This window comes from Theobroma cacao, chromosome 5 (genome assembly GCF_053813885.1).
Source record: "Theobroma cacao isolate CCN51 chromosome 5, ASM5381388v1, whole genome shotgun sequence".
NCBI lineage: Eukaryota > Viridiplantae > Streptophyta > Magnoliopsida > Malvales > Malvaceae > Theobroma > Theobroma cacao.
The window spans coordinates 41,824,329-41,849,782 of record NC_142643.1 but is presented as its reverse complement, the minus strand read 5'-3'; the positions used below and the strand labels follow the sequence as shown (position 1 = coordinate 41,849,782).

Genomic DNA, 25,454 nt, shown 5'->3' with positions numbered 1-25,454 from the left:
AGACTATAGGAGGCTGGTAATAGAAATGGTGTTCCTTCTTTTGTTATTTCTTTCTATGATGAATGCAACCCTGTACAGCAATACTTAGTTAATTACAGTTTTCTTTCTTTGTAAGTATTTTTATTTCTCATTCATGGTCACTCTATTCTTGCAAGGGAATCAAATCCCTCTGATTAGAGCTACATATCTGTCTTAACAAACTCAAACTTGACTTCAGATGATAGGGTAATGCATATTGGGTTAGTGGTATGCACAAAAGGAGGAGAGGGTGTGCAGTGCCTTGTCATGAATTCATGAGAGAAACAAAGCCAGAAAAGGTGAATATGAGAGACAGTGGAGCAGGATAGGGTAAAGCAAGAGAGATCAAAGTCCACTAGAGAGAGAGAGAGAGAGAGAGAGAGAGAGGAGAGTTGGTGCCTTGTCATCTTTTCATGAGAGTCATACAGCAGCCTTTAATGTGAACTGTGGAGCATGACCAGGTGGACGATAGTGTAGATCAAACTTCGCTTAGCTTTCTTGACATATTTTAATCTGAAATTGGGTGTCGCCAATAATTGGACTGCGTTCTGGCAGATGCTCTGGCGAAAGAAAGAATCCTGAGACCAAACGATTTCTGGAGGAGGTCCATGGGAGCACATAAGATCTGGTGTGTGCATGACTGGCTGGGTGTTTAGTCTTTTCAGAATAGTGATGCGCTTGAGTTAAGGCATAGTGGGACTAACATGTATGCTCTCTCCTCGGTGAGGTCCCTTCATGTGTCATCATGGATCTCTGGGACCGTCTTTGTGTTTTTTGAGATGTACTTCAGGGCGGGGTCGACCTTGCAATGCAAGGATTAAGGATGTTTCAATGGGTGAAAAGTTTCTTCACCGCCCTCCTGTAACTTTCTACCCTTTAATACAAATATCCACATTTAAAAAAAAAACAAAAAATTGGACTGAGCTGGGTATTCTAGGTGTTTTGTATCTCAAAATTGTTTTACTGCACTAGCGGTGCAAGTGCTTCTCTGACAGGAAGAACTGCCAGAATTTTCTATGGCAGGATTTTCATTTGTTTTTGAAATTTTATGACCTGCTATTGTAATGACTTAAATATTTATTGGTATAATGACTGTGAGCGTGATTACATTATAGTAGATCAGTTCGGTTGAATCTAATCTCGTCATCTCTGTGCCTGTGTTACACATATAGCTTGTTTTTGTAAATGAAGATTTTGTGATACTTGTCACTAGTATGGTGAACTTGCATGATTCAACGGCACTCCTGGTTTTGAAAGGGTGAAGGGGACTGCTGACATTGTGAACATAATGTACATCTGAGGGCTGGTGGTGTGCAACAAAGGCTGTCTCAGAAGTGTTGATAGTAGTATACTTGAGTGGTTCTTTGTTGTTTAGTTACTCGAGTGTTGAACTAGGGTTATTTGTTGTTAAACAATATTTTATATACCCCCATGGGTCTGACAGGAGTAGGTCAAATGCTACTTTCTGCTATTTAAAAGTACTTGTAAGTTGAGCAGGCACTGTAACTTGAACTGAGTCAATTTGATTATGTCATGCCAACTTTATCTAATTCAACTTTTACTTTGGATACGATCACAACTCTGGAAATTTAAGAAGCAGACTTGGCGGGAAGGTTCAGAGGATGAAGAAGGAAGAGGAAGAAAAGGGGTGAGCAGTACGGTGACGTTTCTTCACTTCAACAGCTGATACGCCAAGATTGGATGTCGTATTACTTAAGTTAGTTTACTGTTTATGCAATACGGCTTTAGCTTATGTCGTTTTTCACTTTACCTTGTTAAAACACTACTTGAGTGTGTCATTTTGATGTTTATATGGCTGTTAAGCCAGGTGTCTTCTGTTTTTGGTTGTAGCCGTTGCCTGGCACTGAAACCAATACATGGATTTCAGTGCACAGCCAACCATTTTCATTCTCTTTCTTCGATGCTTTCTACCGTTGCTAATCTCACGTTTATTTCTTGTTAATTACAATGTATATAAATGAAGGAGATGGATGAAAAGTGTGTGAGACTCTGTTTTGTGCTCTCCAATTGTTTTTCCAGATTTTCTTCCTTGTTCTTCCTATTTTACTTCTTCATTGTTTAACCTCTCCAATTCTCAACAGCGTGCATTTTGACACTGAAGTTCAAAGAATTTGATATGGAATCATAAAAATGAATGATATCTCAGGTATTTATGCAGAGACTGTGATGATCAAAGGCGCTGTCCTTGGTAAGCCAGGAAATCTGCTATGTATTAACTCCACGTAAGATTGTTGGAAGAACATAACAACGAACTAGCTTCATGTATTGTGATTTGTTTGATTTTGGTTCTGCATCATTGCAACTATGTTGTATGGAGCTTCATGTAGTATGGAGTTTGCATAATTCAATGGCGCTCCTGGCTTTGAAAGGATGAACAGGGCTGCTGATATTGTGTTTAATGCAATGTGCACAGGTAGGCATGTGGTGTGCAACTATGTTGGAAGTGTTGTTAGATACACTTGATTGATTGATTGATTGTTATTTTGATACTCAGGTGGATTGTTGAACTAGGGTTATTTGTTGTCGAGAACATTTTATATCCTCCCACTCGATAGTTTGCAGCAAGGCATTGTAACTTGAGTTGAAACAATTTGATTTTGTTATATGAAATTTATAAATGAAAGGCACCTCAGGTCTTTAAACAGAGACAGTACCCACAATGTAATTCAGTTGAAAGAAATCATCCTACTAAAGAAAAACATGACAACTACAACAAGCATGAATGCAACAGTGAAGTAGTTAAAACTAGTTTGCTGTTCCATACTGAACACGAGGTATTTTCTTTCCTTTCAAGCATCTAGTTCAGTTTTTAGGCCTTAAAATGGCACACTTGATAACAAGACCATTTTTCCAGTGGCCCCCATGTTCATAAAGATCAAAGCAAACTTCTCCTGTTTCACCTGTTTCTCCATTCTCATCTGTACTGAAGTTGCCGACGTTGAGCTCTATCCATTGCCCTCTAGGCTTCTGCAGAAGGCTGACTTGCCTTTCTTGGACTCTATCATTAGGAAGGGATAATCTCAGCTTGATAGGGAGTTCCCAACCAGATGCCCCTTTTGTCAACTTGACTAGGTACACAGCCTCGTATAAAGTTCCAGGGGAAAGGTCTGAGAGCTTGAATTTTCCTCTCACATCCAGCCAACATATATGGCTTAGTTTGGCTACTTCGATGTTTTCATCACTGCAAATCAAGAGATTCGTTACAATTTACAACCATGAAGATACAGCAATCGACAAAACAACGATTTCAATGGAAAAATATTCCCCTGAATCTCACCTTGTATCTTTGAAACTGTTCCAAATCCAATTGTCATGGCCACCCCAAGTGATGTAGAGTGACCTTGGGTACAACATGAAGCATTTGTGACCTGATGCATCTTCCCAAGTTTTCTGCATGATGAGTTGGTTGGAACAGATAATAATCAAAATCTTTTCTCAGTAACTTCCCATATTTAATCATCCACTTACTTATCCTTGATTTAAATGCATGGAAGTACAGGAACAAGGAAAAGAGAGGGAGAGAGAAAACGAACCTTTCTCTTGTGCTCAAGGAAGACTTCTTTGTTGCCTGCTGCTACAACCCTCTTCTTTCTGAAGTTCATTGGTTATGTTCCCCTTGATGCCCTAGAAAGGCATGCTGGGAAAACCAAATATAGTGTTGTTGACTTGCTGCACCCAGTCAGCAAACGCGTTGTGATAATTAAATCTGGTCCTTCAGCCCACCATACTCGCACGCCTAAACTCGGACCCAAGACTTCTATCTTTTTCCGCGAAAGAGATTAGTAGGAGTAGGTAGAAGTTACAATTAATATAAAGATTTATTTAGTTTAAAATTAAAGTATACAAATTTATTTAATTTAAAATAAAAATATAAAAAACATTTATTAAATGTAATAAAAGTAAAATGATTTATTTAAATCTTTTTAAATAATTAAAATTTTTTTGATATTACACTAATTTTTTAATATATAAAAACTGAGGTGGATTAAATATGATAAAATTCAGAATTATTTTTCGTTAATCATAAAAATATAATAATAAATTTGAAAGGGGCATTCGAGCATTTGATTGATTACCTGCTTAACAAGAAAAATAATAACGTGAAGAAAGTAACAAGAAGAAAGAGAAAGGCACACGTTCCTAGTGGTTTAACTAGGTAAATTCTACGCCGGAGGAGGAAAACCACTAGGAGATTCTACACCAGAGGGGGACAAGTGTGAAAGAGACAGGACAAAGACTTGGTGGACCTTGCTTTGTCTATTTGCTGAATAATCGCATCTATTTCACTCCCTCTGGTCGTCAGCACCATGGAAGGTACACGACGTTTTCAAAAGAGTGAAGCGGAAGTTGCTTCGAACCTGCTCCCGGTCCGAGATTTGAAGGGGTCCTTGTAGCGGCCAAAGTCTGAACTTTTCTATATAACCACAGAACCAGGAACCAAATGAAACAAAGCAAATATTTATTCTGTTCCAACTGACTTCTTATTCAGTCTTTGACACATTTTCTTGCTGGTTTCTTGTCTACTCTTTCACCCAAATCAAACAACACAAGCCATCCAGTTCCAAGTTCCAAGCTCCAACTGAACTGACTTCTTTCATAGTTTTGACATATTTTCTTGCTGGTGAGGTCTCCTGTAATTCTTCCATGCAGAACAACAAAATGAATGGAATAAAATAAGCCCATATATATTGATGCGTTTTCTTTCTTGTAGGAGTTCTGCTTCAAGTAGTTATGGCTGATCCAGTTTCTATTATTGTGGGACCTATCGTGAACAATATCATTGACACTGCTGCGTCCTTGATCAAAGGAGAATTTCTGGCGATCCTGAATGTTGAGAAGGAGGTGAAAAATCTGTCAAGCAATCTAACCGCAATTTCAGCTGTGCTTAAAGATGCTGAGCAGAGACAACTGGATGCAGCTTGTGGTGAATCTTTGAGAGATTGGCTTCGAAAGCTCAAAGATGTAGCTTGTGATGCAGAGGACATATTGGACACTTTTGCAACAGAAACTTTCCTCTGGAAGAGAAAGAAGCAGGTTCGCAAAATCCTTGCTCCTACCAACCTCATAAATAAATCCAGTGTTGCACATAAGATCAAAGAAATTTCAGCAAGACTGGATGTGATTGCTAAACAGAAAAACGATTTCCATCTCACAGAAAGTAGTGATGGTGGAAAGACTCCAAACCTCCCACACACCCCTTTCTTTGTAGACATCACTGCAGATGTCTTTGGTAGAGAATCTGATAGAGACGAATTAATAAATCGGATGCTATCAAATGAATCTGATACTGAAGGTGATGTTTCTGTCATTCCTATCGTTGGGATGGGAGGCTTAGGCAAAACAACTCTTGCTCAACTCATCTTTAAAGATGAAAGAGTAAAGAATCATTTTGAGTTTAAGATGTGGGTTCATGTCACAGTTGACTTCAATTTCGGAAGGATACTTAAGGAAATGATAGAATTCCACACTGAAATGAAGTATTCTAGTGACGTACCCACCAGAACCCTAGAGTCACGCTTTCTAGAATTCTTGGCTGGGAAAAGTTTTCTGCTTGTTTTAGATGATGTTTGGACTGACGATTACCAAGAGTGGGAGCCACTTCAAAACCTCTTGAAACAAGGAGGTAAGGGCAGTAGAGTTTTGGTCACTACTCGAAACACCAGGGTGTCTGACATTATGGGAACACAACCTCCCTATAGATTGGAATGTTTGCCTGAGGATGAATGTTGGTCCTTGTTTAAAAAAATTGCTTTCAAAGACTGTGACTCATTGGTTGGTACACACAGAAAAGAATTGGAAGTCTATGGTAGGCAAATTGTGGGAAAGTGTAACGGCTTGCCTTTGGCAGTGAAGGCAATGGGAGGTGTACTGCGTGGTAATATTGATGTAAACAAATGGAAGCAAATCTTAAGAGATAGCGTATGGGAGCTAGAGAAGGATCAGAACCGCACTAGGCCTAAAATTCTGCCTGCCTTAAAATTGAGTTATGACCACCTACCTTCTTATTTAAAACAGTGTTATGCATATTGCTCTATATTCCCAAAGGCCTATGTTTTTGACAGCAAGGAGTTGGTCAAGCTTTGGATGGCTGAAGCATTTATTCAATCCAGTGGCCAAAATAGTGTGGAGGAGACTGGGACTGAATATTTTAATGAGTTGCTAATGAGGTCTTTCTTCCAAATTTTAAACATTGATGACAAGGTGAGATACAGAATGCATGACCTTATCCATGACTTGGCTGTATCAGTTTCAAGCCCCCACTGCTGCCAAGTCAAGGATAACAACTCAGGTATTTTCTCTGAAGAAACTCGTCATGTCTCATTGCTTGGTCAAGATGTAGAGAATCCTACCTTGCAGATTATTGAAAGATCTACGAAGCTGCGCACACTCCTACTTCCCGGTGAGTCCTTGAAAAACTTGGGGCAGGCGCTTGACAAAATGTTTCATTCTCTTAAATACATTCGTGTTTTGAATCTAAGTTCAAGCTCATTCTCAGAATTGCCAAGCTTTATTGAAAATTTGAAGCTATTACGATACCTTGATCTCTCTAGAACAGAGATCAAAGTGCTTCCCAACTCAATATGTAACCTCTGCAATCTGCAGACACTCAAGCTCTTAGGGTGCTTTTGGCTGTTTGAACTGCCCAAGGACCTTGGAAACTTGGTTAACCTGCGTCATCTTGAGCTAGATGAGATGTTTTGGTTCAAGTGTGAGATGCTGCCACCAAGAATGGGAAACTTAACCAGTTTGCAAAATTTGCATGCATTCCCAGTCAGTGGCACAAGTGGACATGGCATTGAAGAGCTGAAGAACATGGCCAATCTTACAAAAACACTGCATATTTTGAAGCTGGAAAATGCAGTGAATGCAGCTGAGGCAAAGCTAAAAGAGAAGGAGAGCCTTCAGAAGCTGGTATTAGAGTGGAGTTGCCAAGACGTCAACCAAGAAGATGAAATCAGAGCAGAGAGGGACCTTGAAGACCTGCAACCTCACTCAAATCTCAAAGAGTTGGCACTTCATCACTTTAAGGGCTCTAATTTTCCTTTGTGGATGACAGACGGTCTGCTTCAAAATTTAGTAAGACTTACCTTAAGTCATTGCACTAAATGCACAACACTCTCTGTTGGTCAGTTACCTTGCCTTAGAGCGCTCTACATCAAAGGGATGCTGGAATTGGAAGAATGGCCAGGAGTTCAATGTCTTTCATTGGATAGACTACATATCAAAAACTGCCCCAAGCTGAGGAAGGTACCGGATTTGATGCCAAATTTAACAGTTCTGAAGATAAAGAAGTGTGATTCATTGAAGGCTCTTCCAATGGCTCCTCTGATGTTTTTAGTACTTATTGACAATCTTGTTCTGGAGGATTGGAAAGAAGGAATGTTCATTGCCCAAGATGATCAAGGCAACCAAGTAGGCCAACCCAAGCCGACTTTGATTAGTCTTTTGGAATTGAAAATGGCAAACTGCCCCAACATACAAGCACTGCCTAAAATATTTGCTCCTCAGAAACTGGAGATAAGTGGGTGTGGTCTCATAACTGCCCTTCCTGTCCCACAGTTCGCCCAACGTCTTCAGCATTTAGCTCTGGACTCGTGCTTTAATGGAACACTAGTGAGGGCAATTCCGGGAACCAACACTCTCTATTCGCTGGTCATTTCAAACATCTCAAACCTAACCTCTTTCCCAAAATTGCCCCACCTTCCAGGACTTAAGACTCTGTATATCAGTGATTGCAAAGACCTCACTTCTTTGTCTGAAGACGAAGAGTCATTGAAAAGCTTGTCCTCTCTCAAGTTGCTCTCTATCCAGGGCTGTTCAAAGCTTGAATCATTGCCAGATGAAGGTTTACCAACAGGACTTGAGTGTCTGATGATTGTCTCATGCCCCATTCTAAAATCTCTAGGTACCAAAGACACCTTAAAGAGCCTCCTCTCACTCAAGGACTTATATTTAGACGATTGTCCCTTGATTCGGTCCTTTCCCGAGGATGGGCTGCCTACTTCTCTCCTCCATTTGGTGATTCATGAATGTCCCCTGCTGATAGAACAATGCCAAAAGGAAGATGCAGGAAGCACAGAATGGCCAAAGATCATGCACGTTACAGACCAGGAAATTGATTCCATCAGGCTACCTTCAGCCCCAGATTTGCCAAAGAAGAATAAATGGACTCCTTTATTTGGTTTCAGTAAAGGTGAGTTACTTTTTCCTTGTTCCTATTTTGATCTATTTTTTGAGGCAAACAAAAGAACAGTGGCAACATCATATACAAAACTAACTCTTCCTTGTAAATGCTTAAACAAAAGAAGCTCTAGAATGAGAATAACAGTTTACTCCACAGGTCAAAAACTTGTTTGTGTTTTAAGGTAATTAACATTGCCTTCAAGATGAAGCTTCAACTTCTTTTCAGGGTTATATGTTATCTGGGAAAAAAAATGAAAAACATTAATTGCTTTAAGCTTAGAGAGGAACCAACAAATGAATATATGTGTTTTTGGCAGGGCCCTAAAGTTGAATGGTTGATTCAAGGAATGCTTTTCCATGATGGTGAATGATTAAAGCTGCAGCAAGGGATGAGAAGAACAGCTTGATAGCTCAAAATTATGATTGGTATTAATGTGTGTTTGTAACAATAAAAGCCATTGAAAACTGGGAGACAATGGCTTGATCCATTGCGTATTTGTTTCAAACTCTGTTGTTCCATATTCCATTGTGTTTTCTCTATATTGGTTGAAAGTGAGGGCAGTAACTTTACATGTTGATTTCTTATTCAGGTGTAATACATGATGAATTGATAATTGGGATGTTGCTTTTCTAAAATTTTTCCTCATATTTTAACCCCAATCAGCATCTACAATTCCCTGGATCCTATTCTTTGTCCTGCTAGTTATAATTTTTCCTACATATGAGCTACCTTCAATATGCCCATAACAAATTTTCTTGTCCTTTCGATTAAAAGCATTCCTGTATATGCAACTGTATGTCAAAAAAATTTACATTTTAAACTGTTTTTCACTCTATTCTTCTCTATTCTTCAACTCTTTTTGCTCTTTCAATGCAAAAGGATAGTAAATGACTTGAATTTCCAGCTGACCAAATGCTCCAACAAGACATTGTTAAAAGGAAAAATTAAGTACATGAAATATAGGCTGACTAATTCCTTAACTGCTTCTCCAGCATGCTCACAATTACAGCGAAAACTGCATGTAAGATTCCTTACACCTTTGGATGATCAATGGTTTAGAGCTCAACATTGTTTCACTTTCAGCCTGTAACCAATAATCTCTGCATGAACACTTCCCATCTTTGAAATGGTGAAATCTGCTATTATCCCTTACAATTATCTCTCTTTGGGCAATCTTTGACATGAACGTTATAGCTGTGTGGCAGTCCACACAAACGCGAATGTTCTTGGTTATTCGAATGGTTGTCCCAGTAGGGGTGCTAATGATGCCAAAAGCTAAAGCTAATCTCTCACTGGCTATATAACAAGTATTTCTTCTGTTTCTCCTCAACATCATGGGAAACCTCACTCGTGTCAGGAATATACCCTTCTCGTTCCATCTGTTCCAAAAGATCTTTCAAAGTCTTATATATTCTCTCATAAAGAGGATGCGATTTATCTCCAGATATGAAAGTATGAACCCTATTTTTAACTTCTATCCAGCTGCAAGCTGGCTCCTTTCTTATGCCCTTTTTCTTCAATAAGATTCTCATCTTTGCTGCATCTTTCCATCTCTGTGCAGTTGCGTATATATTTGACATCAGAACATAAGCTCCCACGTTTTCTGGATCAACTTCAAATAATCTTTTGGCAACCTTTTCAGCCAACTCAAGGTTCTTGTGGACTCTACAAGCAGATAACAGTGTTGACCAAATGCTACCTGTTGGGAATTTTATTGGTTTTTTCTTTAAAATTATCTGGGAACAAGCTCTTGATAAATTATCTCTATATTGTGATATGTGGCTGTTATAAATTCATTCACTACTACATTATGTTGGTATATATATATATATATGTTGTGCATTGATAATTGACATTGTGTGATAATCATAACCGTGCGTGTGCACGATGTGGGGGATGCACATGCTGGTAATGACGGTGGTGAGGGAGATGGGTATTGATAGTGTCCGTGTGCACGATGTGGGGGGATACACACGATGGTACTAACTGTGCACGATGTGGGGAGATGCACACGATGACTCCGACTATGTGCACGATGTGGGGGGACACACATGAGTTGGGTGAGATGATGGTGATATTGGTGTTTATCTATGTATATATGTATATGTATGTTTATGAAATGAAAGTTTATAAATATGGTATATAGTTGTAATGCATGTGAAAATTTGACATGTTGAACTTTGAAAATTTTTAAGCGTTTCATGTTGATTTTGTCATTTCAGCAAGATGGCCTTCTTCTTGAGAGAATGGAAACTTTTCTTTGGTGCCCTGTTTCTTATTGATTCTCGCTGCAGCAAGAAACTCTCGGGTTTGAGGGGTTTGCCTGACCTGGTTCTTGCAGCGAGAAATTTGCTGAAACTTCTCGCTAAATCTCGCTGCAATGAGAAACTTTTTGTTTTGGCTCTCGAAACGAGAATGGATTCTCGTTATAGCGAGAAACTTTCTGTTTTAGCCACGTGAATTTCGCTGCAGTGAAGAAACTTTCTGTCCGCTATGCTATCTTGTTGGTTTTGCCATATTTTTTCCATTTCATTTACGCCATAGTTGATCATGGACTCCCAACATTTAAGGGTTTGTTTAATTAAGTTTGAAATTAGGAATTTTAGAGAGAAACCCTCAACCAGTTGAGAAACCCTCGTCTAGCTAATAACTTGAGCCCAAATTTCGCTGCAGCGAAAATTCATTCTTACTGCAGTGTAATACTTTTCCGCTGCAGTGAGCATCCGTCGTTTCATTTGACTTGCTTATATATAATTGAAGCTTTCATTCATCAAATTCTTTGTTAGGTTTGGAATTATTACTATCGAGTGCTTAATCATTTAAGGGTTTAACGAGAGGTTCTAATAAGAATGAAACTAAATTACATTGTTTTGAAAATAAATGTATCATGATTTCTTAAACCTTACTTCTCGTTTGATTATTCTTTTCTTATGTTCACTCACTGAGTTTGTACTTACCGTTTTCAACTTCATGTTTTCAGATCAAGAGGTAATCGGTAACTAGATCGAGGTGTCATCGTAGATTCGACTCTTAATAAGTGTCTCGGTATTCAGTAGCTGTACTTTCGTCCGAGTCTCTCCGCTGAAAGTCGAGTACTCTTTTTGTTGTGAATAGATAAACCCAATGTAAATTATTAAGACATATGTTTTAGACAATACATGTATATTTGATTGGTAATGCCACTACGAGTTGATAATGGTTAGCATTATCTTGATTCGAAATTATGAAATGTGACTTTAGTAACTTTAATTAAATAATGGACGGGTCATGTAGATAGGCTTGCTTGGGCTTAGTGGACTACGTCCATTGGGCCTATGCATCGGTTATGGTCCGGAATTTAGATCGTGACAATTATTAATTAACTTGTAATGTCTTTAAATATATATAGTTTATATATTATATTAATTTATAAGAAATATAATTACTAGTATATACATTAAAATATTTTTAGTATATATATACTTTAAATATAAACATATTTACTTTCTATTTTATGTTAACATTACAAAATTATAACTTATAAAATTATTAATTATAATATATATAACTTTGTTTATATAAACTTATAATATATAAATCTAAAGAGAAATTGTGTTACTAGAATGGTTGTAAAACTTAGTTAGTTTTTTTAATTTTATGTAATTAAGGACAAATCTCGTATAATTAATTAAATTAATTCATGAAACTATAATTATTAATTAACTTATAATATCTTTTAATATATATACTTTATATATATTAGATTCATTTATAATGAATATAATTACTATTATATATATATATATTAAAATACTTTTAATGCGTGTATATTGAAATACTTTTAATGTGTGTGTGTACTTTATTTATAAACATATTTACTTTCTATTTTGTGTTAACATTACAAAAATTATAAATCACAAAATTATTAATTACAATATATATACCTTTATTTGTATAAACTTATAATATATAAATCTAAAAGAAAGTTGTGAGATGAGAATAGTTTTGAAATCTAGTTATTTTTTTTAATTTTATATAATTAAGGATAAACTCATATAGTTAATTAAATTAATTAATGAAACTATGATTATTAATTGACATGTAATGTCTTTTAGTATATATATTTTATATACATTGAGTTCACTTATAAAAAATATAATTACTATTATATATATATTAAAATATTTTTAGTATATATACACTTTAAATATAAACATATTTACTTTCTATTTTGTGTTAACATTATTAAAATTATAACTTATAAATTTATTAATTATGTTTGAGATATTTGTTTTTGATTTTTTAAATTTAAATTTTATTATTTGTGTGTTTTTATTAATTTAATTATTAGTAAATTATATGAAATATGTAAGAGAAATATTATTATATATGAACGCAAGTACAGATACGGATTCGGGTAATTGGATACTCATGAACAGTATTTTAATAATTTTTGTACATAATAAGATTTTTAAACCGATTAAAGTAATTATAGGATAGCAATTTTAAAAAATATTCGAGTAGTTAATAAGGTTCATGTAGTTTATTTTTTAGGGTTAGGGTTTGAGTACCCTACCCAACCCTAATGCAAACAATACTTCATTTCTTTTGTCTTTGGTTGCACAATCACATTGAAGTTTGAATTTCATTTGATCAATACCTGAAACTGTTGATACAATTCGGCCATTAATCGTAGCAAAGATTCCTTAAAAGTATATATAGTAACTTAGACGAAAAGTTTCCTTCCAATGCTATTTTAGAAGACAATGCAAGCTATTTAATTCCAAGAAGATAGCAATAAAAGTCGGCCATTCCAAGCAAGTATACTGGAAAATTGAACAGAAATTCTCTAGGAAACAAAGCCGCAGGTGTAGTTGCATTCATTCAAAACTTAAGTATGGTTTCTCTTAGGTGGGAAAAACGTACAGAAAGAGGAGAGGTAATTCAAGTAAGCTTGACCATACTTTATAAGATTAAATGTGAACTGCATGTACTTGTAACCATTCTAATTTTACTTTAACACACATATATGAATCCAAGGTAGGTGAATAATTATCTAATCAAGCTACTTCTACATATGATGGCTATATGCATTGGCCTTGTTTTTGCTGGAAATGAGAATTATCATATATGGATGCTTGTTGGTATGTTGAGCTTACAATGTTAAGTTGAGCTATGTTTAAGGGCTCATATCATAAAGATATTTTTGACAAAGTTTAGGATACATCTGATGTTAACCTCTTCACATATTTTTATTATTATCTTTTGTTCCTGTTATTTTATTTAGTCGTTGTAAGTAGAATCAATAACTACATTCGGTGATTCCTGTCATAAAGATATTTTAGTTAAGAGTTTAGAATTGGTAGGTACATCTATGTCCTGTTTAGTTGATATTGCACTTCTTTTAAACTTTTTGTATATGTTGGTCAGTGTATGTCCTTTATTCTAGTTATAGATTATTTTGCTATCAATCAGTTTTTAGCAAAGCAATGCCAAATACTTAATCTTCAATTTCTTCAAATATTTTGAAATTTCTTTGGCAATAACGTGGTTGTTGTTGTTTTGGCAATTCAAATTCCTTGTGGGTGGAATTTATACCTACCTTAATTTTTCTCCCCATTTTTGCACAGGCAGAATTAAGTGCTAAATTATTGAAAGATGTAAAATGACCCATAGTTCCAACGATCGTAGAGTGTTGGGGTCTACTGGCTGCAGAACAACATGTGGTTGTGTATACAAGGGAAAGAAAATGCCTGGCAGGATGGGAGGAAGCAAAAGAAAAATCTGAAAGCTCAAGATTGTGAAAATTGACAATTCAAGTTGTGATGATCAAAGGTGCTTTCCCTGGTAAGCCAGGAAATCTGCTATGTAGAACTCCATGTATGATTGTTGGAAGAACATACCAACGAACTAGCTTCATGTATTGTGATTTGTTTGATTTTGGTTCTGCATCATTGTAACTATGTTGTATGGAGCTTGCATAATTCAATGGCGCTCCTGGCTTTGAAAGGATGAACAGGACTGCTGATATTTTGTTTAATGCAATGTGCACAGGTGGCCATGTGGTGTGCAACTATGTGGGAAGTGTTGTTAGATACACTTGATTGATTGATTGATTGATTATTGTTTTGATACTCAGATGGATTCTTGAACTAGGGTTCTTTGTTGTCGAGAACATCTTATATCCTCCCACTCGGTAGTTTGCAGCAAGGCATTGTAACTTGGAATTGAACCAATTTGATTTTGTTATATGAACTTTATAAATGAATGGCACCTCAGGTCTTTAAACAGAGACAGTACCCACAATGTAATTCAGTTGAAAGAAATCATCCTACTAAACAGAAGCATGACAACTACAACAGGCATGAATGCAAAAATGTGAAGTAGTGAAAACTAGTTTGCTGTTCCATACTGAACACAAGAGGTATTTTCTTTCCTTTCAAGCATATAGTTCAGTTTTTAGGCATTAAAATGGCACTCTTGACAACAAGTCCATGTTTCCACTGGCCCCCATCATGTTCATAAAGATCAAAGCAAACTTCTCCTGCTTCTCCTGTTTCTCCATTCTCATTTGTACGGAAGTTGCCCACATTGAGCTCTATCCATTGCCCTCTAGGCTTGTGCAAAAGGCTAACTTGCCTTTCTTGGACCCTGCCATTAGGGAGTGATAATCTCAGCTTGATAGGGTGTTCCCAACCAAATGCCCCTTTTGTCAATTTGACTTCATACACAACTTCGTATAAAGTTCCAGGGGAAAGGTCTGATAGTTTGAATTTTCCTCTCACATCCAGCCAACATACATGGCTTAGTTTGGCTACTTCGATGTTTTCATCACTGCAAATCAAGAGATTCGTTGCAATTTACAACCATGAAGATACAGCAATCGACAAAACAACGATTTCAATGGAAAAATATTCCCCTGAATCTCACCTTGTATCTTTGAAACTGTTCCAAATCCAATATTCATGGCCACCCCAAGTGATGTAGAGTGACCTTGGATACAACATGAAGCATTTGTGACCTGATGCATCTTCCCAAGTTTTCTGCATGATGAGTTGGTTGGAACAGACAATAATCAAAATCTTTTCTCAGTAACTTCCCATATTTAATCATCCACTTACTTATCCTTGATTTAAATGCATGGAAGTACAAGAACAAGGGAAAGAGAGGGAGAGAGAAAACGAACCTTTCTCTTGTGCTCAAGGAAGACTTCTTTGTTGCCTGCTGCTACAACCTTCTTCTTTCTGAAGTTCATTGGTTATGTTCCCCTTGAGGCCCTAGAGGGGCTTGCTGGGAAAACAAATTATAGTGTTGTTGACTTGCTGCACCCCGTCAGCAAACGCGTTGTGATAATTAAATCTGGCCCTCCAACCTACCATACTCACACTCCTACACTCGGACCCAAGACTTTATACTTTTTGCGGGAAAGAGACTGATACGAGTAGGTGGAACCCGTCGGCAAACGCGTTGTGATAATTAAATCTGGTCTTTTACCCTATAATTAATATAAGGATTTATTTAATTTAAAATAAAAATATAAAATTTTGTTTGATTTAAAATAAAAATATAAAATTTTATTAAATGTAATAAAAGCAAAATGATTTATTTCAATCTTTTTAAATAATTTAAATTTTTTTTGATATTATACCAATTTTTTAATATATAAAAATTGAAGTGGATTAAAATGGCAAAATTCAGAATTATTTTTCGTTAATCATGAAAATATAATAATAAATTTAAAAGGGACATTCGAGCATTTGATTGATTACCTGCTTAACAAGAAAACTAATAACGCGAAGAAAGTAAAAAGAGGGAAGGCACGTTCCTAGTGGTTTAGCTTGGTAGATTCTCCGCCAGAGGAGAACAAGTGTGAAAGATACAGGGCAAAGGCTTGGTGGACCGTGCTTTGTCTATTTGCTGAATAATTCATTTACTTTACTCCCCCTTGTCGTCAGCACCATGTGAGGTACACGCCGTTAGCGAAAGAGTGAAGCGGAAGTTGCTTCGAACCGGCTCCCGGTCGCAGATTTGAAGGGGTCCTTGTAGTGGCCAAAGTCTGAACTTCTCTATGTAACCACAGAACCAGGAACCAAATGAAACAAAGCAAATATTTATTCTGTTCCAACTGACTTCTTATTCAGTCTTTGACATATTTTCTTGCTGGTTTCTTGTCTACTCTTTAACCCAAATCAAACAACAGAAGCCATCCAGTTCCAAGTTCCAAGTTCCAACTGAACTGACTTTTCTTTCACAGTTTTGACATATTTTCTTGCTGGTGAGTTCTCCTGTAATTCTTCCATGCAGAACAACAAAATGAATGGAATAAAATAAGCCCATATATATTGATGCTTTTTATTTCTTGTAGGAGTTCTGCTTCAAGTAGTTATGGCTGATCCAGTTTCTATTATTGTGGGACCTATCGTGAACAATATCATTGACACTGCTGCGTCCTTGATCAAAGGAGAATTTCTGGCGATCCTGAATGTTGAGAAGGAGGTGAAAAATCTGTCAAGCAATCTAACCGCAATTGCAGCTGTGCTTAAAGATGCTGAGCAGAGACAACTGGATGCAGCTTGTGGTGCATCTTTGAGAGATTGGCTTGGAAAGCTCAAAGATGTAGTTTGTGATGCAGAGGACATATTGGACACTTTTGCAACAGAAACTTTCCTCTGGAACAGAAAGCAGCAGGTTCGCAAAATCCTTGCTCCTAGCAACCTTTTTAATAAATCCAGTGTTGCACATAAGATCAAAGAAATTTCAGCAAGACTTGATCTGATTGCTGAACAGAAAAACAGTTTCCATCTCACAGAAAGTAGTGATGGTGGAGAGACTCCAAACCTCCCACACACCCCTTTCTTTGAAGGCATCCCTGCAGATGTCTTTGGTAGAGAACCTGATAGAGACGAATTAATAAATCGGATGCTATCAAATGAATCTGATACTGAAGGTGATGTTTCTGTCATTCCTATCGTTGGGATGGGAGGCTTAGGCAAAACAACTCTTGCTCAACTCATATTTAAAGATGATAGAGTAAAAAATCATTTTGAGTTTAGGATGTGGGTTCATGTCACAGTTGACTTCAATTTCGGAAGGATACTTAAGGAAATGATCGAATTCCACACAGAAATGAAGTATTCTAATGACGTCCCCACCAGCACCCTAGTGTCACGCTTTCTAGAATTCTTGGCCAGGAAAAATTTTCTGCTTGTTTTAGATGATGTTTGGATTGACGATTTCCGAGAGTGGGAGCCACTTCAAAACCTCTTGAAACAAGGAGGTAAGGGCAGTAGAGTTTTGGTCACTACTCGAACCACCAGGGTGTCAGAGATTATGGGAACACAACCTCCCTATAGATTGGAAGGTTTGCCCGAGAATGAATGTTGGTCATTGTTTGAAAAAATTGCTTTCAAAGACTGTGACTCATTGGTTGGTACACACAGAAAAGAATTGGAAGTCTATGGTAGGCAAATTGTGGGAAAGTGTAACGGCTTGCCTTTGGCAGTGAAGGCAATGGGAGGTGTCCTGCGTGGTAATATTGATGTAAACAAATGGAAGCAAATCTCAAGAGATAGCATATGGGAGCTAGAGAAGGATCAGAACCCCACTAGGCCCGAAATTCTGCCTGCCTTAAAATTGAGTTATGACCACCTACCTTCTTATTTAAAGCAGTGTTATGCATATTGCTCTATATTCCCAAAGGCCTATGTTTTTGACAGGAAGGAGTTGGTCAAGCTTTGGATGGCTGAAGCATTTATTCAATCCAGTGGCCAAAATAGTGTCGAGGAGACTGGGATCGAATATTTTGATGAGTTGCTAATGAGGTCTTTCTTCCAAATTTTAAACATTGACGACAAGGTGAGATACAGAATGCATGACCTTATCCATGACTTGGCTGTATCAGTTTCAAGCCCCCACTGCTGCCAAGTCAAGGATAACAACTCAGGTATTTTCTCTGAAGAAACTCGTCATGTCTCATTGCTTGGTCAAGATGTAGAGAATCCTACCTTGCAGATTATTGAAAGATCTACAAAGCTGCGCACACTTCTACTTCCTGCTGAGTCCTTGAAAAACTTGGGGCAGGCGCTTGACAAAATGTTACATTCTCTTAAATACATTCGTGTTTTGAATCTAAGTTCAAGCTCGCTCTCAGAATTGCCAAGCTCTATTGAAAATTTGAAGCTATTACGATACCTTGATCTCTCTAGAACAGAGATCAAAGTGCTTCCCAACTCAATATGTAACCTCTGCAATCTACAGACACTTAAGCTCCTAGGGTGCCTTTGGCTGTTTGAATTGCCCAAGGACCTTGGAAACTTGGTTAACCTGCGTCATCTTGAGCTAGATGACATGTTTTGGTTCAAGTGTGAGATGCTGCCACCAAGAATGGGAAACTTAACCAGTCTACAAAATTTGCATTCATTCCCAGTCAGTGGCACAAGTGGACATGGCATTGAAGAGCTGAAGAACATGGCCAATCTTACAAAAACCGTGCATATTTCGAAGCTGGAAAATGCAGTGAATGCAGCTGAGGCAAAGCTAAATGTGAAGGAGAGTCTTCAGAAGCTGGTATTAGAGTGGAGTGACAAAGACTTCAACCAACAAGATGAAGTCACAGCAGTGAGGGTCCTTAAAGACCTCCAACCTCACTCAAATCTCAAAGAGCTGGCACTTCATCACTTTAAGGGCTCTAATTTTCCTTTGTGGATGACAGACGGTCTGCTTCAAAATTTGGTAACACTTACCTTAAGTCATTGCACTAAATGCACAACACTCTCTGTTGGTCGGTTACCTTGCCTTAGAGTGCTCTACATCAAAGGGATGCTGGAATTGGAAGAATGGCCAGAAGTTCAATGTCTTTCATTGGGTCGACTACATATCAATAACTGCCCCAAGCTGAGGAAGGTACCGGATTTGATGCCAAATTTAGGAGTTCTGAAGATAAAGAAGTGTGATTCATTAAGGGCTCTTCCATTGGCTCCTTCTCTCCTGTTTTTAATACTTATCGACAATGTTGTTCTGGAGGAGTGGAAAGAAGGAATGTTAATTGCCCAAGATGATCAAGGCAACCAAGTACGCCAACCAACTTTGATAGGTCTTTTGGAATTGAAAATGGTAAACTGCCCCAGCATACAAGCACTGCCTAAAATATTTGCTCCTCAGAAACTGGAGATAAGTGGGTGTGGTCTCATAACTGCCCTTCCTGTCCCGCACTTCGCCCAACGTCTTCAGCATTTAGCTCTGGACACGTGTTCTAATGGAACACTTGTGGGGGCAATACCGAGTACCAACACTCTCTACTCCCTGATCATTTCAAACATCTCAAACCTAACCTCTTTCCCAAAACTGCCCCACCTTCCAGGGCTTAAGAGTCTGTATATCAATGATTGCAAAGACCTCACTTCTTTGTCTGAAGAAGAAGGGTCATTGAAAAGCTTGTCCTCTCTCAAGTTGCTCTCTATCCGGGGCTGTTCAAAGCTTGAATCATTGCCAGATGAAGGTTTACCAACAGGACTTGAGTGTCTGATGATTGCCTCATGCCCCATTCTAAAATCTCTAGGTACTGAAGAAACCTTAAAGAGCCTCCTCTCACTCAAGGACTTATATTTAGAGGATTGTCCCTCGATTCGGTCCTTTCCCGAGGATGGGCTGCCTACTTCTCTCCTCCATTTGGTGATTCATGAATGCCCCCTGCTGATAGAACAATGCCAAAAGGAAGATGCAGGAAGCACAGAATGGCCAAAGATCATGCACGTTACAGACCAGGAAATTGATTCCATCAGGCTACCTTCAGCCCCAGATTTGCCAAAGAAGAATAAAATGTTAAGTTGTAATACTTGCATGGCCGCTGCAGCATGTGAATGTTTTCTAATCATCTTAGTTTATTTGCTTTTATTAGTTTGCTTCGTTGTACTGATCTTTAGAGATAATACCACCTTAGTGCGGTCCCGTTACGCGTAAGGTTGCATGTAAACTTGTGTTTACACTTGTTAAACTTGGTTACAAGTGTTCATCATGTACAGCAAAGTATATAACCTTTGTGTTGTCTTAATGAAGAAATGACTCTTTGTTCAATCTCTACTTTAGTTTTTTCTACTTCATATCCTCTGCTTTGTTACATTAACATGGTATCAGAGCTTTTTTAGGATCTTGTTGGACATGAGAATATAAAGAATTCTTCTTCCTTCTTTGTCGATTTATCTCTTGACATTTCCAGTATGTCTTCAACTTCAACTTCAACTTCTTATATATCTCCACTTATATTTGATGGTAAAAACTATCAAGTTTGGGCTGTCAAGATGGAGGCTTATCTCAAAGATTATGATCTCTGGACAGCCATTGAAATTAAAAAAAAAAAAAACCCGTTGCTTTGAGAGACAATGCAACCATAAATCAGATTAAGCAATATTCTGAAGAAGTAGAAAAGTGATACAGAGCTTTGTCCATCATTCAAGCAGCTGTGTCTAAAAAGATCTTTAACAAGATCATGAGTTGTAAAACAGTAAAAAAAGCATGGACTAAGCTTGAAGAAGATTATCTTGGTACAGCAAAAACCAAGCAAATGCAAGCTTAGAACCTTCGAAAAGAGTTTGAGTTGATTAGGATGAAAAAGTCACAAACTATAGAAGATTATATAGATCATGTTAGTCATTTGATGAATCAAATGAGACTGCTAGGGGATGATTTGTTAGAAGCTAGATTTGTTCAGAAAATTCTCATTAGCTTACTTGAAAATTTTGAAGTACAGTTACATCAATAGAGCAAACTAAAGACCTGTCACAGCTCACAATGTCAGAACTGGTCAGTGCACTTCTAGCCACTGAGCAAAGAAGAACATCTCAACTAGAAGCAAATGTGGAGAATGCTTTGGTTGCTTCAAGCAAAGGGAAAGCTAATGTAGAGGCTCAGGGTAAGAAGATGACTAAAGACCAAATACAGAAGAAATCTTCTCATGCAGGTCAGTCTTCAACCAAGAAAGGAAAGTTCAAAGTTTGTACTTACTGCAAGAAAAGAAACCATTCAGAAGATCGTTGCTGGTTCAGATTAGATGCAAAGTCAAGCTTATAATGAAATGGGGCATGTCGAGAAAGTATGCAAGAAGAAGTCTTCTGCTTCTGATAAAGCTCTTCAGACAGTTGAAGCTACTGCCAATTCTGAAGAAAATCTATTCATGGCCCTACAAATGTCAGTAAATGAAGCTGATAATCAAGAATAGTTACTGGACTGTGGGAGTTCAAATCATGTCACTCTAACTGAAGCTGTTTTTATCAGCTTAAATAAGAATTACCATTCAAGGGTCAAAATAGAAAATGGATCTATCTTCTTGCTGTTGGGAAAGGTACTGTTCGAGTTCATACTTACACAGGTCCCAAGTATATCTCAGAAGTCCTATTAGTTCCTACACTTACTTCTAATTTATTAAGTGTTGGACAGTTAGTTGAAAATCACTATGCCTTGTTGTTCAAGGATAATGCTTGTGTTATATTGAATGCCTCTGGTTCTCATTTGATGACCATACCTATGCATAAGAGGTGCTTCACTATAACTGCTGATCAGCTATGTCTACAAGCAAGAAATTCATATTCAAATCTGACAAATTTGTGGCACAAACGGCTTGGTCATTTCAACTACAAAGGACTTAAGCAGGTCAGTGCTTCTGGTTCCTTGAGAAACTTACCTAACTTGACTGATGAAGGCTCAGTTTGCAGTGCATGTCAATATGGCAAGCTATCAAGAAAGCCTTTTCCATCTACAAGCAACAATAGAGCGAAAATTAAGCTTGATTTGATACATTCTGATGTAACAGGACCAATGAAAGTAGAATCATTGAATGGTAGCAGATATTACTTGATTTTTGTTGATAACAGAACTCGATGGTGTTGGATATATTTCATGAAAGCTAAATCTGAAGTATTTGAGTTATTTCATAAATTTAAAGCTTTAGTTGAAGTTGATACTGGCTCCAGAATTAAAGTTCTCAGAACTGTCAATAGAGGAGAATATACCTCTAAAGAATTTACTGATTTTTTTGCAGCAGCAGGCATTTATCATTAATTCTTTGGACCTTATTCTCCTCAACAAAATGGTGTCAATGAGAGGAAGAATAGGACTATTCTTGATATGGTATGGACTCTGTTGTTTGAAAAGAATCTTTCAACCAAGCTTTGGGCAGAAGCTTAATACTGCAATATATTTGCAGAATATACTTCCTACTTAGGCACTAGGTGGCAAATCACCATATGAGGTCTGGTTTGATCAAAGGCCTTCAATAGAACATTTGGGCGTCTTTGGTTGCATTTGTTATGTACTTGTACCTGAAGCTATGAGGGATAAGTTGCAACACAGAGCTCAAAAGGCCATCTTTATTGGCTATAGCACTAAGTCCAAGGCTTGTAGAGCCTCTTTCCAATTTCTGGTAAGGTAGTTATCAGTAGGAACTTGTCATTTGATAAGGCTGCAAGCTGGAATTGGAATTTGCAAGGTATTGCAGAATCTCAAAAGCCAAGTTTAATTCAATCTCTTCCAGATATTGAGGTTGATGTTGATCAGAATGTTGATGATGAGCCTGTGAGAGGAACTCGATCACTTAGTGATGTTTATCGCAGAAGCTATGGAACAATTGAAGAACCTACTTTTTATACAGATGCTGTTAAACAACCAGAATGGTTAAATGCCATGAAAGAAGAACTCTATATGATCAATAAGAGTGGCACATGGTCACTAGTTGATCGACCTCCAAACAGAAACATAATTGGAGTCAAATGGATTTACAAGAAGAAGTTGAATCCAGATGGATCTCTCAACAGATACAAAGCTCGACTGGTGGTAAAAGGATACAGTTAACAACCTGGTGTTGATTACTAGGAGACTTTTGCTCCAGTGGCAAAGTTTGATAAAATTCGATTATTGCTAGCTTTGTTTGCTGCCTTGGGTTGGAATATCTATCATCTTGATGTGAAGTCTGTCTCCTTAATGAAATTCTTGAAGAAGAAATCTTTGTAGAGCAACCTGAGGGATTTGAAGTTGCTGATGAACCAGACAAAGTCTACAAGCTTCATAAAGCTTTGTATGGTTTGAAGCAAGCCCCACGATCCTAGTATAGCAGAATTGATGCTTATTTGATTTCTAAAGGGTTTACAAAGAGCAGTAATGAAGCTACATTGTATGTGCTCAAGTGTGAAAATCAATCTCCATTGGTTGTCTCACCATATATGGATGACTTAATGATTGCTAGAGGAGATGGCGTTACTCTACAATTGTTCAAGAAGCAGATGCAAAGTGAATTTGAGATGTCTGACTTGGGACTAATGAGGTTTTTCTTTAGCCTGGAGATTAAACAATCTACTGCAGGGGTATTTTTGTCCCAACAAAAATATGTCAATGAGGTCCTAAGAAGGTTTCATATGCTCCAGTGCAAACCTGCAGCAACACCATTAGCTGTAAATGAGAAATTTTGAAGCAAGGTGAAAGATCCATCTCAATTCAGAAGCTTGATTGGCAGCCTTCTTTACATATGTTCTTCAAGACCTGATATCATATATTCTGTGAGCTTACTGTCCAGGTTTATAAAAGAGCCTACTCATCTTCATTTTGTTGCTGGAAAACATGTGTTGAAGTATTTAAAGGGCACTTTAGACATTGGAATCTATTATACCAGAAATTCCAACTTCCTTTTTGCTGCTTACTCTGATAGTGATTGGGCAGGAAATAGAGATGATTCCAAGAGCACCTCAGGATATGTTTTACTCTTGGAAATGGAGCTTTTTCCTGGAATTCTCATAAACAATCCATTGTTGCTCAATCTACAGCTGAGGCAGAATACATATCAGCTGCTGAAACTTCCAACCAAGCAATCTGGTTGAGAAAAATGCTTTTTGATTTACAGCTTCCACAGAATCAACCTACTCCGCTATTAATAGATAACAAGTCAGCTATTGCAATCACCAAGAACCCTGTCTTTCATTGCAAGACTAAGCATATTCAAGTAAAATTTCATGCCATCCGAGATGCCGAAAGGATAGGTGAAATTAATGTTCAATACTGCTGTTTTGAGTTGCAACTAGCTGATATCATGACCAAGACTTTGGGAAAGCCAAGATTTGAATATTTGAGAAGCAAATTGAATGTCCAGAATGCAACTATTATGGAGGAGTGTTAAGTTGTAATACTTGCATGGCTGCTACAGCATGTGAATGTTTTCTAATCATCTTAGTTTATTTGCTTTTATCAGTTTGCTTCGTTGTGTTGTTCTTTAGAGATAATACCACCTTAGTGCTGTCCCATTAAGCGTAAGGTTGCATGTATACTTGTTTTTACACTTCTTAAGCTTGGTTACAAGTGTTCATCATGTACAACAGAATATATGACCTCTGTGTTGTCTTAATGAAGAAATGACTCTTCGTTCAATCTCTACTCTAGTTTTTTCTGCTTCATATCCTCTGCTTTGTTGCATTAACATGAATGGACTCCTTTATTTGGTTGCAGTAAAGGTGAGTTACTTTTTCCTCGTTCCTATTTTGATCCTTTTTTTGAGGCAAACAAAAGAACAGTAGCAACACCATGTACAAAGCTAACTCTTCCTTGTTAATGCCTAAACAACGGAAGCTCTAGAATGAGAATAACAGTTTACTCCACAGGTCAAAAACTTGTTAGTGTTTTAAGGCAATTAACATTGCCTTCAAGATGAAGCTTCAACTTCTTTTCAGGGTTATATGTTATCTGGGAAACAAAAGGGGAAAACATTAATTGCTTTAAGCTTAGAGAGGAACCAACAAATGAATATATGTGTTTTTTGCAGGGCCCTAAGGTTGAATGGTTGATTCAAGGAATGCTTTTCCATGATGGTGAATGATTAAGCTGCAGCAAGGGATGAGAAGAACAGCTTGATAGCTTAAAATTATGATTGTCATTAATATGTGTGTTTGTAACAATAAAAGCCATTGACACTGGAAGACAATGGCTTGAACCATTGCATATTTGTTTCAAACTCTATTGTTCCATATTCCGTTGTGTTTTCTGTATATTGATTGTAAGTGAGAGCAATAACTTTATTTGTTGATTTCTTATTCAGGTGTAATACATGATGAATTGATAATTGGGATGTTGCTTTTCTGAAATTTTTCCTCATTTTTTAACCCCAATCAGCATCTGCAATTCCCTGGATCCTATTCTTTGTCCTGCTAGTTATAATTTTTCCTGCATGTGAGCTACGTTCAATATGCCCATAACAAATTTTCTTGTCCTTTCAATTAAA

At 37.3% G+C, this 25,454-nt stretch overlaps 4 protein-coding genes across 5 annotated transcripts; 2 read left to right on the top strand and 2 right to left on the bottom strand.

The window, feature by feature from the left end:
• Window positions 1-2,615: 2,615 nt before the first annotated feature.
• LOC148762928 (protein PHLOEM PROTEIN 2-LIKE A1-like) lies at window positions 2,616-3,743 on the bottom strand. The gene is made up of 3 exons (XM_088806399.1): window positions 3,573-3,743; window positions 3,317-3,429; window positions 2,616-3,220 (listed from the first exon to the last, which is right to left on the bottom strand). Exons 1-3 carry the CDS (start codon window positions 3,639-3,641, stop codon window positions 2,842-2,844), a joined length of 561 nt encoding a protein of 186 aa, XP_088662525.1. The 5' UTR covers window positions 3,642-3,743; the 3' UTR covers window positions 2,616-2,841.
• Window positions 3,744-4,355: 612 nt separating this feature from the next.
• Window positions 4,356-25,317, top strand: LOC18599732 (putative disease resistance protein RGA3). Of its 2 annotated transcripts, none has more exons than XM_088806398.1 (3): window positions 4,356-4,660; window positions 4,751-8,233; window positions 24,999-25,317. In XM_088806398.1, the coding sequence occupies exons 2-3, from the start codon at window positions 4,771-4,773 to the stop codon at window positions 25,004-25,006; spliced, it is 3,471 nt and encodes a 1,156-aa protein (XP_088662524.1). In that variant the 5' UTR covers window positions 4,356-4,660; window positions 4,751-4,770; the 3' UTR covers window positions 25,007-25,317. The 2 variants fall into 2 exon arrangements, with proteins under 2 accessions (XP_088662524.1, XP_007029875.3); XM_007029813.3 differs by lacking the exon at window positions 24,999-25,317 and adding an exon at window positions 8,541-8,859.
• On the bottom strand, window positions 14,515-15,590 carry LOC18599733 (protein PHLOEM PROTEIN 2-LIKE A1-like). Its single transcript, XM_007029816.3, has 3 exons — window positions 15,390-15,590; window positions 15,134-15,246; window positions 14,515-15,037 (listed from the first exon to the last, which is right to left on the bottom strand). Exons 1-3 carry the CDS (start codon window positions 15,456-15,458, stop codon window positions 14,656-14,658), a joined length of 564 nt encoding a protein of 187 aa, XP_007029878.2. The 5' UTR covers window positions 15,459-15,590; the 3' UTR covers window positions 14,515-14,655.
• LOC148762927 (putative disease resistance protein RGA4) lies at window positions 16,166-20,275 on the top strand. Its single transcript, XM_088806397.1, has 2 exons — window positions 16,166-16,478; window positions 16,569-20,275. The coding sequence occupies exon 2, from the start codon at window positions 16,589-16,591 to the stop codon at window positions 20,159-20,161; it is 3,573 nt and encodes a 1,190-aa protein (XP_088662523.1). The 5' UTR covers window positions 16,166-16,478; window positions 16,569-16,588; the 3' UTR covers window positions 20,162-20,275.
• Window positions 25,318-25,454: the final 137 nt, after the last annotated feature.

What these genes read in the sequence shown, in the direction of transcription:
- LOC18599732 (XM_088806398.1), top strand. Translation starts at nt 4,771, where the DNA reads ATGGCTGATCCAGTTTCTATTATTGTGGGACCTATCGTGAACAATATC.
- LOC148762927 (XM_088806397.1), top strand. Translation starts at nt 16,589, where the DNA reads ATGGCTGATCCAGTTTCTATTATTGTGGGACCTATCGTGAACAATATC.
- LOC18599733 (XM_007029816.3), bottom strand. Translation starts at nt 15,458, where the DNA reads ATGAACTTCAGAAAGAAGAAGGTTGTAGCAGCAGGCAACAAAGAAGTC. An exon ending in TCCTTGAGCACAAGAGAAAG is followed by an intron (nt 15,247 to 15,389) that starts GTTCGTTTTCTC and finishes CTCATCATGCAG; the next exon opens with AAAACTTGGGAAGATGCATC. An exon ending in AACAGTTTCAAAGATACAAG is followed by an intron (nt 15,038 to 15,133) that starts GTGAGATTCAGG and finishes CTTGATTTGCAG; the next exon opens with TGATGAAAACATCGAAGTAG.
- LOC148762928 (XM_088806399.1), bottom strand. Translation starts at nt 3,641, where the DNA reads ATGAACTTCAGAAAGAAGAGGGTTGTAGCAGCAGGCAACAAAGAAGTC. An exon ending in TCCTTGAGCACAAGAGAAAG is followed by an intron (nt 3,430 to 3,572) that starts GTTCGTTTTCTC and finishes CTCATCATGCAG; the next exon opens with AAAACTTGGGAAGATGCATC. An exon ending in AACAGTTTCAAAGATACAAG is followed by an intron (nt 3,221 to 3,316) that starts GTGAGATTCAGG and finishes CTTGATTTGCAG; the next exon opens with TGATGAAAACATCGAAGTAG.